Source organism: Leptonotus elevatus, chromosome 1 (assembly GCF_054856555.1).
Source record: "Leptonotus elevatus isolate MCC_2025b chromosome 1, RoL_Lele_1.0, whole genome shotgun sequence".
NCBI lineage: Eukaryota > Metazoa > Chordata > Actinopteri > Syngnathiformes > Syngnathidae > Leptonotus > Leptonotus elevatus.
The window spans coordinates 36290088-36303476 of NC_141239.1; the positions used below are offsets into that span (position 1 = coordinate 36290088).

At 42.2% G+C, this 13389-nt stretch overlaps 1 protein-coding gene across 6 annotated transcripts in view; it reads left to right on the forward strand.

Moving 5' to 3' along the window:
• The first annotated feature begins 664 nt into the window (after positions 1–664).
• The window catches only part of rnf220a (ring finger protein 220a), a 160946-nt gene continuing 148221 nt past the window's right edge, over positions 665–13389 (forward strand). For 2 of the 6 annotated variants that reach the window (XM_086095833.1, XM_086095841.1), the window contains exons 1-2: positions 679–1002; positions 10256–11278. In XM_086095833.1, coding sequence (XP_085951959.1) covers positions 10624–11278 — 655 coding nt within the window. In that variant the 5' untranslated portion in view covers positions 679–1002; positions 10256–10623. Of the gene's footprint in view, positions 1003–10255; positions 11279–13389 lie in introns of all 6 variants that reach the window. The other 4 variants (XM_086095824.1, XM_086095815.1, XM_086095806.1 and 1 more) reach the window with 4 other exon arrangements.

The following is a 13389-nucleotide window of genomic DNA, read 5'->3' on the forward strand; positions in this document are numbered from 1 at the left end:
TATCCCGATTTCTAGCGTGCCTCTTAAAAGTGTTTATGCTAACTGTTTTAGAATAATTTATAAATATGCAACCATTCTTCAGTTAGTAGCTCCTGATGACATAAGTTCAGAGATTTAACAAAGATAAAAACAATTGATTGATTTTAAATATATTTAATTAAGGATAAAGTCATCTAGCCTCCTACAGTCTTCAGGCTACTTTGTGCATCTTTCTAATGGTCATAACTAATTATAATAATAAATCATCAAATCGGTCTCTACCATATTTTATTGTCGTCAGTATTTTTCAATTGTGAGTATAGTTGGGGAGGGGAGCAGACCCCTTTTGACGACCTAAGATGTTACCTTGACGTGCAGGTGTTGTACAAGAGCCTCCAGACAGCTTGGCCTCAAATGACCAAGCAGAGAGGAAAGAGTGGGCAGGTTGTTTTGAACCCGTGCGTGCGCGTGCTCTTGTCCTTGCGTCATAGAGCGACCCGAGCACTGCGCGGCAGCACTGCGCCTCCTCTTGCACCCTGGACACCCCTCCTTCCTCCTTCTCCGTACACCCCCCACTCACGCGCTTGGTTGTTGAGAGCCCACCACCACCAGCACCACCACCAGCAGCAGCAGCAGCAGCACCCCCCCACACCTCCTTCCCCACTGCCTGCCACCGTGTCTCGCGCTCCCTCAGCGGCTCCCACTCGCCTTTCCGCTCCGCGTTTCAGCTGAGGGGCTGCACGCGCACGTCGCGCTACTGATAGCCACTTTACACTCAGCGTGGAAAGTCAGCCTCTCTCTCCACCTCTTTCTCTATTACGCACACACATTGTCCTTCCTTGGCCAAGCTAACAGGGAGGTGTTAACTACTTTTACTTGTGGTTATCTCCGGTGCTGCGGCGCACGAGCCACTGCTCCTCTTATTTGGTGAAAAGTTTTTGGTTTGTTGTGAGGATAAAAAAGAAGAAGAAAGAAGTCGGAAACCGAGGAGGGTTCCAAAGAAGTGGATTTTCTCACAAAGAGGTGAGTAACACTTTCTTCACCTACTTTCCGTGTTTGAAGCTTGGAAAGTTAGTGCATGCCAACAAACACGCACTTTTTGTGGAGTTTCTTCTTGTTTTGAGAGGAAATGTCGGTCGTTTTTTGGGCGGACTGCGCATTCGGGAAAGGGGAGAAAGTCGCGCCGAGTGTCCCTTTGGACCCGGACTTTTCTGCGCGTGCGTTCATGTCCGTTTATATCGCTTGGTGTGTGTGCGTGAGCGCGTTTGTTTGTGTTGTGTGCGCACGCGTGCGTGCGTGGATGCACTTGTCAGGTTCCCAAACAAGATCGTGTCCTCTTCAAAACACTTGATGAGGATTATGGCGTGCGCGTCTGTGTGTGTGCATGGGTGTGTGTGTGTGTGCGCCCGCGGGCGTGTATTGTCATCACCTTACTAATAAATACTTACATTTACATATGCTGCAAATATGCACTTAAATACCTTGATAAACAATAATGGCTATATTTAACTCCTTCACAATGCGTTAAAGCAGAATGTGGCAAGTGTTTTTTTTGTGTGTGATGACACTTGGTCCTATTTTAAGACAAAATATCAAATCATTAAATTCTCCATAAGGCCTTTTAAAAATACTAATTCTTTATGCTTACTTTTTGCCCTATGGCTTCTGGCTCACTATATATGCAGTCGCACCCCCCCCCCCCCCCCCCCACACACACACACCAAAATTACAAATGCTTCTGCGCATTGAACTGTTTTTAATGGTGACATATGGCTTCAACATGCAGCGTGCTCTGTTTTTAATCAAGAACATTACTGGATTTTACAGCACAAAAATCCAGCGACGATGGGACTACTGTTCTCATAGAACATTTTAAAATCACTTTAACGCAAATTCAGTTAAATAAAACTTTTATAGAAAGTTTAACACAAAATAATAAAAAAACAAAAAAAATGTTTGTTTCAGCTATATGTCTAACACAAATGAAACAAATTAATTAGAAAGAAATGGCGTCTTGCAATCATGCGCGTGCACGTGTCCACCACACACGCACATTCACAAAGGCCTCGGAAAGGGAAACACCTGTTAACTGGGAGCCACTACAATTTACACCCCCCTTCTAAACAAGCAACCCCCAGCCGGAGGAAGCCTCCCGGGGCTTCCATGGATTCGTGGCCGGGCACCGCGAGCCAAAACCGGCATCCCCAAATTCCACCTCCCGTTCCTGCGCGGCCACTTACACCGGATGAACATTTTGGGAGGATTTTAAAAGCGTCTCTCATGGATGATTAATTTCCTTGATTTACAGGATTTATGACTTTTTTGTCGATTGAAATCAAACCGTCTGCATTATAAAACTTTCAAGGATTCCCTTTCTTTCAAAAAGTAAAAGCAAAAAAGGAAAAAAAGGGCAGCTGATAGACTTTATTTTTTCTTTCTTCTTTTTCTTTCTTTATTTTCTTTTTTTGTGTGTGAATATTCCCATTTTGTATTTCGACTTTGCCCTGCACGGAGCCTTTTCACTTGTCTGCTCTGTTTGTTCTTCAACCGCAGCATGTTTGTTGAAACAAGCAAGCGTTAACTTACTCGGAACGGAGCATACGCACCACCACAGTTGTTAAAAAAATAATATACAAAAATATAAAAAAAAATTTTGACTGGTAAATTCTTCACTGGAATATAGCCCAAAGAGAGGAAGCGGAAGATGTGCTCAAAGCGACGCTTAAACGCAACACACAATCAACAGCATTACATTTTAATGTGTGAGTTTAAAAAAAATAAAAAGATAAACCCGCTGCGCATCAAGTGCTCATTGCTTTGATTTCGGTGATGGATGACTTGCAATTGATTTATTGATTGTCGGATCAACCAACCCTGACTTCTAACGACCATGTGAGCTTGTTTAATTTCCAACTAAATGTACTAGACTTGACGACACTTATCTTTTAAATGTGGGTAATAATTATTATGGATATGGTTCGCTAGCGCGCTACATTTTGCCTTTACTGCACCGGTTACCGGCTTGAGGAAAAGTTGTGTTTTTTTTCATTAAACTTATATGCGTGAATCTATAAGAATAAATAAATGTGAACAATTTTAGCAACTGTGCTTATGCGCATTTTCATTAATTTCTTATGATCATAATACACAATAATTTCCGATCAATCAATGCATTTTTAAAAACCCGTTTGTGTGGTTACAATTACATTATGCGCTATAACCACACTTATTATTGCATAATTATAATTACTGTAAACTATTACTTAACTGCATACTGCACTAGGCTAATGTAAATATAGACGATGATGATTTAAGTAATTAAAAAAATAAAGAAGTCTTTTTTTGTGTGTGTCAGTGCATCGGGTTATTATTTCCCCATTTCCGTTTTCAACCTCAGTGATTTATAGACCAATGTCTTTCTTTTAAATTAACCTGGCTTCTAGTTTGCGCGGTCTCCTTGTTTTTAAGGAGTCTTCTGCTCATTTTCAAAACAATTGTTGTAAGTCCCCTTTTTTGTACACGCGATTAGAGTCTTGAGTGAAGCATTGGGACATACCCAATATACATATATATAATAAAATGTACGCTATATTAATGTTTAACAAACGGTTTTTAATTATTAATATTTGCATAAAATAATATATCTAATATATTTGCCTACTTCTGGGTGCAATTTGATAATTGTATTGATTTGCACCCATAATAGTGTCGGCCCGTCTCTCTTATTTTTTTCATTCGCGCGGGAATTAAAAGAAGGAAAAAAAAAACCTCGAAAAGCAGCAAATGATGATTTATTTTCCAAGCCCACTTGCAGTCACTTTTTATTGCTTGTCATTGATCTCCGGGTTTCCACGCTCTGTGCCGCGAGAAGTGAACTAAAATTAATGTCCATTTCACACCTCTATCCCGGGTCGATGGCTGCTGAGTGAGAAGTTTATTTCAATTGGAATCCCAGGACATGGAACCTCCATTGATGGGGGGCCGAAGGCGGAGGGAAGTTCGCGGGGAGATGACTTTTAGAGATCCGCATCCCCCAAAATGTGTGTACCACGGACAACTTAAATAATCCGTTTTATCATAATAATAATAATAATAATAATAATAATAATAATAGGCTAATCGCCTAATAATAACATATATATATATATATATATGTTTTCCATTATTTAGCATGACTAAATATTGTTAGTTGATATAGCCTACTCCATGGACTACGAAATACAACATTCCATAATCACGTTTCAATAAGATCATATTTGGGAATATGTGGACGCATCATTGCGCGCATTAACCTATCATGACACGGACAGTAAATTAAGTGGAGATCGCTCAGACGCGACTTGTTTGATGACCCCCCCACCACCACCACCCAGCCCCCAGTCTATTAAATCTTATCAATATGCACTAATTCCGCATTCTTTATTATACGCAACTTCTTCGAGAACCACCCCCTCCTCATTGCTCCTTCCCCCAGGTGTACGTTTTATTATTGTGTTAATAAACGCAGCACACGCCATCTAATCTGACAAACTGGGAGTAATTGAAGTCAAGGCGAACACGTGTAAATAACAAGTGTTGGAACACACGCAACACGGAAATGCTTCCTGCTTCTACATTCGAAAACTTTGTGTTTCAATCTCTACCTTAAGCCTGATGCTTTCATTTAATGGTGATTGCAAGGAGCGCAATATTTTCCATTTTTCCCAGAGCAATTGCAGCCTGTGTGCATCTGCAAATTGCTCTTTTTTTCTTCTTTTTTTTTGACGCAATCTTGATATGTTCATCCGACATGAAAATCAAAAAATTGTTTTTGTCTTTTTTCACTTTGCCAATATTGGCTGTCTTTTCTAACTAGTTTATTATTTGCAATTGTCCCCAAAAGACAGTGAAAACTGTTACAAGTTTATTGTAAATCAAATTATTATCTTTATTGATGACAGGAAAGGGGAGTAGCTCAGGTTGAGTCGTTTTCTATTGGAAGGAAATCACTCCATGGAGGTGATGCACACTATGTTTAATGGTTTGATTGTATTGGAGCCGGCAGGGAATGCTAATGCAGTTGCTGGGGCTGTTCTAGGGTGAATATCACCGGCAACAAGAGAAAGTCAGACAACCAGCCTAATGAGGGGGAAGGACTTGTGTCGGATGTCGGATACTTTCTCTATCGTTGGGTGTCTCTTTCTCTCACTTTGTCGTCCCCCCCCCCCCACCACCACATAATCTCTCTCTCAGGTTTCTCCGTTCATTTGTCAATTACTCACACACACATACACACACAGCACATGCAATAATCGATCGTAAGCAGTCGGAATATGTGTAGATGACTTATCATTTTTCTCCCGGACGCCAGCTGGGCATCCAGACAGGAGATGATACAAAGAGCCCGATCCTACCGCACGCACTCAAACACCTCCCTACATGTGCTCATTTAACAGATATCATATCCACATTGCACTTGGCTGCCTTGTGATACGTAAAATGTAAAGATTTGATTCTCATTACAGAGCATCCTCCCTATATGTCTCCCTCTGAACTTTGACCTCCACGTAAAAAAAAAATCTCATTGCTAATTCATCCTTATTAACTGAAATAAATGTGCAAGTGTTTGCATTTCCCAACAGTTTTGCTTTATTAGACTTAATCGGCTTGTTGTTGAAAGTGGACAGTGAGCCTCCTGTCTGCCAAGCCGGCCCGTGAGATTAGTGACCCGCCGTCGTAATGTGGCAATAAAGAGTCCTCGCAGGGTGACACAGTGCCACGCACGCAGTCACTCAGCGGCGCTCGTAAAGGGCAGATGGCGAGCTCACCTGTCAGTCAGCAGAGACGCCCGTGTCATCCGTCAGCTTGTCGGGGTCGTTTGCAGCGGGCGACTTGTCGCTTGGAGGCCATACTGATTTTGCCGTACAGTGACCAGGAGAAATGATTCATTTGTCACCCAACGCTTTGTGATTCGTGTCCTGTGAACTGGGTATGAATAGAAATCCTTGCCCCAGGCCCAGGCCATGACACCATGTCTCCAAATAGCCTTTAAATCCTATTTTCTTATTGCGGGGTTATGCTGTGTCACATCGGCGGGACACCGAAAAAAAGATTTTTTTCACCTGCTTAGTCATATTATTTCTGCTATCAGCAAGCTGAGGCGTTGTTGTATTTTTTTTAGGTGTGGCACGTTAACCCGCTTGGTTTTCTCAAATCTGTATTGATTTAGAGGGTGGAATGTCATTATCCAGCTTACACATTATACAGTATGCATGCCCCCCTTATCAAATCCTACTGTAATATTTGTGCATATGCTTCCAGATAACGGTGGCAGTTGTTGACTGAAGGTTCTAACTTGGATTCCATATAAGAGTGAGCAAAAGAGTCCAGATAAAATGGAACGTAAAATGAATGCCACAAGAGCACATTACTCAATTGATCGAAATACAAAAATGAGTAAGACAACAATAATTGTCAGACAAGAATGAGTCAATTTCAGTAGTATGCACTGTTGATTTGAGCATCGGCACAATATCTTCTTACAATTTACATAAACAACTGAGACATGCACGAAAAGCCAAATCCATCCCAAAATGGAATGGCTTCATAATATGCTCGCTCCTACATCTGCTTGCCGCTGCTTGGAAATTGCGCAGTAAAACTTAACCACCTCACAATGCAAGTGTCCGCATGTTTGTTTGCATATGCCGTCACAAACATTTCATTGCCACTAACCAGTGCAGTGATAAAAGACAGTGTTGCTATTGAGAGTTACCAAAACAACAGATGGTGATAACTCTTGAGAAACTTGCACACTGGGGGTCAAACTCATTCTAACTGTGCTCGACAATATTCTCAAATATTGTATGCCAAATATGACGCTTTCACGTTTCAAGCAACACACCTGAAAAGTGATCATTTATCAACGTCACATGTTGTTAAAGTACATGCTTCTGTATAGCATGCTCTTTTAATAATAAAAGAGGTTGATAGTGGACCGTAAAATGTTTATGTGTTGGATTTGTGTGGTGGTTAAAATGTAGAATGCTCTAATCGACCTGAAAGAGGAGATGCCAAGGTTCGCAGGGAAGGTGAAGATCAGGCCAAGTTGTTGTCAGAGCATTTGGGAAATGAATTCATTTTGTTCGGAGGTAGATGGAAAATTCTGCTGCATCTATAACTTCTAAAGTATCTTGAAAATGCATGTCAAAAAGAAGTTTGTCAAAACAACGCGAGTCACTTTTCTCAGCCTAAAGGAAGATATTGTTGACATCTAGTCGACACGACTTTTTAGGGCAAAAAACGTAGCTGACGTTTTTGGAAAAGTATTTGTTTGGGTGATGATCAGCGGTTGGTGTTGATTTGAATGCAAACACAGGATAACAAAAGATCACTTGTCACTTACAACAGCATTTTGTTGTAAAGTTGACAAATGATGCCTCCCGATACAATTAAAAAAAAAAAGAACCATGCAGGCTAAGAAAAAACAATAAATGAAGATTCGGTGTTCAGGACACTGGAAAGGGCTTGAAACAAATGGATGACACAACGGCAGAGGGCAATCGAAGGGCAAGTGAAAAACTGACTGGATAAGTACAGTAGGATAAGCAAAAATCTGAATCAGGGTTTCAGAAATATTTGCGACGTTTAGAGGTAGAAAAAAAACACAATAGAGAAAATTGGGTTTGAAAGACATAGAACAGAGAAAGGAAACAAACTACTATCACTAGAAACGAAAATAAAACTGGTGAACACAGGTGAGAGGGACAGAAAGATAAAGACGAGAGGCCTCACTGAACCGAATGGTGGCTGACGGGCTGCTCAATTGGAGGATGGCCACTTAAAGACTCCAGGCCTGTGTTGCACATGCACCTGCTCTTAACCATCAAACTTGCAATCGAGGTTGTTCTTTGGCAGAGGGGTTCCAAAGATTTGGTCTTTTGAAGAAGTAATCCTCTTGACTGACCAAAAATCATTCTACAAAAAAGGCAGATTCTGGACGGACTTGATACTGTCGAGCGAGTGATGAGGTATGATCATTAAAGAGAGAAGGGAAGACATGATTTCATATGGAACAAGTTTTGCATTTGCATTGCAGATAGCTAACAGTTAACTTAATCTCGCATTTCTTCTAATGCTACACTTTCATCCAAAACTAAAGTTCAAACAAAAACAACCCTCATACAGAAGCATACCATCTATCCATAATTATGTCAGTTAAGCATTCCAATTTCTGCTCAACTCAACACGCAAGTAACAATCTACAATTATTCTAAGGAACAATATCAATGTTTATAATCTTGGCTGTATCACAAATATAATCTGCAATACCTCTCACGTGATGAGTGTAATTCCCTCTTGATGAGGTTAAAGTGCATCAATGTTGACACAACAATTTCTACATTGGTAAAACAGTCACTTTAAGCACACGTTTGACACAAATTGCCTACCACCCCCCCCCCCCACAGCCCCCCCCCCCCCACCCCTTGAGTGTGATATCGCAGCGACAGCTGTATCTTTCTTGTACACGGTAATCAAATTATGCCAGCGTGGTAAATGTTCCCCTGTGACATTTTCTATTATAAAATGCATATAGCCGGCGTCAGACAATGAGTGGCTGATATCCCCTCAGTGGCAAATGGGATTGTGAGAGGCACTGACTGACATTATGTGTGTGCATTGCCTGCAATCGTGCTGGTATTTTGGGTCTGTAATCTGAAAATATTGAAAATATATGTTGCAATGGGGAAGAGTTTGGTGACACTTAAGTGTAAATACAATACAATGTACACATTTTCTTTACCCTATTAAAACAAAAAGGCTCGCATATTTTTGTTTAGTTTACTGTATTTTCCTCTGCTTGGTCATTTTCAATGTTGACACTTTCCTTGTCCTGTAGTAAAATGACGCTAAAGATGAAATAGTTATGTTTTGTTGTCCTCTAATCAGCACTTGTTACGTTAAAGGTTGCATGGGGAGACTTCTTGATGAGCAGAGGTAGGAAAGTGATTGAGAGATGACATGATAGTTCTTTGACTTAAGTGCCAATTCTAGTGTGTGGAAGATCGAAAATGAATTGAATGAGTGGGGCAGATATATAATCTGAGACGACAGAGGTGTGTAAGGCTCAGCCATTCTGCCCACTGCACCAGCGTGCTGTGCGTCTGCAGTAATGTAAAACATCTCACTCTCCTCTCAGCTTACCCCAGGCTTCGACGCGTGTCTTCACGTTGAAGGTAGGCGAGTGTGCCAAATCCGAGTTTGGTAATCGATTGTAATGGGTTTTATGGAGAGCTGATTGATAACCATATCGCTTCTGAATCCATATCCGAGTTCTAAAGTCTTGATCTGTAGCAGTTGAGTGGCATTTGGGATGCTTAGCAAGCCATCCGCCTTCAATTTGACCTTTGGGGATAAACATCTCTTAAATGTTATTTTATCGTTTCATTGGCCGCCTCTCTGCGTACGCCAGCTCGACCAATCGCACATTTTGATTTAATCCCCGGGAGGAAGAATTCTAGCCTGTTGCCACGGATGCTGGGGTCGTGAGGTCAAGTACAGCTAATTTATTCACTCAGTCAGATTTCCTCTGGCTCGTGGATGGCAGATGGTGGGGTCTGATATGATATCACCCATCTGAATCACCCAAGGGAGAAGAGAGTTAGGGAAAGGAGGGTGAGAAGGAGCAATCTGAGGAGATGAAAATTACTTGGGAAATGCAAAGGGCGAGGTCAGATAGCAAAAAATTGTCAAATTAAAAGATGGTGCAGAGTGTAGAATAGCATGGAAGTTACTAGTATGTACTTTACTTGATGGTTTGAACCTCATAGATTCTTATCCGATATGTGGGTGGGCGGCAAAAAATATATGTGTGCCCTTATCTTGAGACAAGTGGTTCTGGTCCAGTAAGATCTGGGAGATGGGAAGAATAAGCGGCTTAGACTGTGATCGGAGATGGCAGAGGACGAGAAATAGTGCTAGGAGGATGAGAGGAGATGAGGATTCAGAGAAGGGTGGGGGGGATGGAGGGGGGTGGATTGATTTGCAGAATAGAGGACAAGGAGGAGGCACTTGGTTAACTCTGGAGGGCAACAAAGAATCCGAATGGAGAGATGTGACTTATGAACTTTTTCTAAAGAGTGAGGGAATCAGGGACAAAGTACCAATTAGTGATTGGCGGCTTTATGGGATCGGACAACGGCAAGTTTCTGTGATTTTTATTCTCTCTGATACGCAACACTGATGGAACAAGCAGTAGATGGCTATAATCTAACGTTTGGGTTTTGTCTCTTCACAGTTTGACCACAGGAAGATGAGGAACCTACTGTGACAACCTTCAGCAACCATTCGGCTTTCGCAACCCTTACAACAGACTCTCCAATTAAAGGGCTTCTACTCTAGATTTAACTGGACAGAACAAGTCAAAGAGAAGAGCATCCCTTCTAGAGGAAAATCTTCCCTAAACGCAGTCACTCAACTGAAGTCGATTTTAGCGCTACTGAAAAGAAATGAACTAAAACAGTAGGCCAGTTAGGCAAGTCCCCCGCTAGACTCACGACTCATTCAAGACCCCTTTTCAAGGAGGCTGTGTTCCGTTTCTCTGAGGAGGAATCACTTCCTCCTCCTCCTCCTAAAATCTTCTCAACCACTTTCATCCGTCCAGTCATGGACCTCCACAGAGCAGCGTTCAAGATGGAGAGTTCCTCCTACTTGCCAAATCCCCTGGCCTCCCCAGCCCTCATGGTCCTGGCCTCCACTGCGGAAGCTTCCCGTGATGCTTCCATTCCTTGCCAGCAGCAACGCCCATTTGGTGTCCCAGTTTCTGTTGAGAAAGATATTCACTTGCCATTTAACAATGGTTCCTACACCTTTGCATCAATGTACCACCGCCAAGGTGCCATCCCACCAGGTTTCCCCAACAGGGACTTCCCTCCATCCCTCCTCCACCTCCATCATCAGTTTGCTCCACCTAACCTGGACTGCTCACCAATCAGCATGCTGAATCACAGCGGCGTTGGGGCCTTCAGACCCTTCGCTTCGCCTCCAGAAGATCGAGATGGAGCACCAGGCGGCTATCAGTCTGCTTTCACCCCGGCTAAGCGTCTCAAAGGCTGCCTGGATGCAGAAGCTTCCCCCCACCTCCGCTATTCTGACGCCGAGGGCAAAGAATATGACTTTGGTGGCGCCCATATCCCGCCTGGGAGCTCACCCAGCAGCGCCTTGAAAGCCGTAGAGGACAGCGGAAAGAAGATCTTTGCTGTGTCCGGCCTTCTTTCGGACCGAGAGACTTCCTCCAGCCCCGAAGACCGCATTGAGCGCTGTGAGTACACTTTTATGTTTCGTCTGCATCCCCTCATAATATACACGCTGATAAAGAACAAAAGAGTTGAGGGGCAATGTGTTTGTAATCTCTAAGAAAATATACCAAAAACTCATGTAGGCAAATCCAATTCAGGTCCTTTAATTAAAAAGAGCAACTTGCAAAAGAATTTCACACACTTGCATCACACACCCCAATAAACAATCCCATCTATGTTTTCTTGTCATCATCTCTCTTGGCTCAACCAATCCTTGGTTCACAAGGCCACAAGCTCCACTAGTCACATTAGCATTTACCAGGGGAGGGGGACCATGCCATTTGGCGCCCCTGCACTCTGCATACTGTGCGTGTGTGTGTGAGTATGTCGGCCATGCTTCTTGCCATCAGTATTCATCATAGCTCCACCCTAGCGGCCAAATGATTTGCCCACATTCCCGAAACCTTACCGGGGTATCTGTGTGTGCAAGAGTATGTATGTGAGACCGTTTGTGTGCATGTGTGTGAATGTGAAGAAAAGAGAAGGAAGTGCTCCAGTCACGAACATTTGGCAAAGCGCTGCGATATCAAAAAGCTGTATCGGATCTCAGAGGCAAATTAGCCGTGAATAATGAAAAATTCTATATCGCATTGTCTTATATTACTGTTTTATATTCACCTTTCCATAGTTATCTGTTTTATTTTCATCTTTGTCCTCTTTCTAGCCGTCTCGGTAAGGTTTTAAGATGATGTGTGTTTCTGCGGGATGAATCCATAAACTAATACATGAGAGACAAAAGCGACGAGCTGAGACTGATCCGATCAAAACAAACCATGCAAGGGAAGTAGAGATGGAAACCGGAGGGCTGAAGTGTAGAGTGTTCAAATTTGAGAAAGTCTCACCTTAATGACTTGCCAGGTGAAATGGTACATAAAACCGCCGGACGACACTTATTAGTATAATGTCTGCTCATGGTACATTTCTGGAAAGCGATACGGTTCAACATTGACAAAGGCTTTGTAAGCACTTGGAGAACGTATGATAAATAAAAAAAAAGGTTTCTGTGCTGTCTTATGGAACGGCTGAATCCCAATCTAATCAGGTTAAGTCTTTGCAGAAGTAGCCTCCACCTTTAGCATAGGCCTCTAATGCAATTGGATGTGTGGCGACTCTGCTCACAGCTAAGCATTATGGGTTCCCCTTCACTGGTTCTGCTCATTGAGTAGAGATGTGAAAAGACCCAACAACACTTTAGCGCAATCCCATGAGGTTTGAAACAGTAAAAGTTTTTACAGCCATGTCCATGTCCAAAAGTTCTTATCTGTAAATGTGGTATCCTTTGTAACTTTTGGGAAAAAAAAGATCATTAACTCTTTGGCAGAAACAGTCACAATGGGCCTAAAAATACAATATCTTAAATATGTATTACTGAAGCCTTTTGGGAACAATTACTTAATTTACACTTCTACATTCATTCCTCTATGTGATTACAGTCCAATAATCTCTCATCACTCATAATCCGAGGCGTGTGAGGAATCCTCTTTTCTTAACCAAATATTTTAATACGACAACTTGAATAGTAGTACATCTCCACGTTCCCTGCATTCGCGTCTGTCATTTCTGTGCAAAATGCTTCGAGCAACATCCGACTGCACTATGCAAAGCCTTCCCAAATCCCCCTCAATGCATAGTCAGACACGACAACCGTTAAGTAAACCTGCTAACATATCAACTGCTAAACCTGCACATAAAAGCACCATCATGCCTTTGAGCAAAAGACATGTCATGTTATTGCAAATTGTATTACTTTCACTATTTATATTATAATGCTTTAATACAAAGCGGATTGAATCAAAAGGAGGATTTGCAAGGAATTGTATGTGATCGGAATTATTGGACTGTTGACAGCCTTGGTTTGTTTGCAGCACGGATTGCGCATTTTTGTATACATAGCAGTGTGCAAATGCTTTGGAAGCCAGCATTTTGTCACCCTTTTATAAAATAATAACCTATGTCATTTTTTTCCTTCAAAAAACGGAACCAAATACTGCCGGCACGATGGCTGATTAGCATGTCCGCCTCCCAGTCCAGAGAACGTGAGATTGAGTCCGGCTTTGGAATTCCTGGGTGGAGT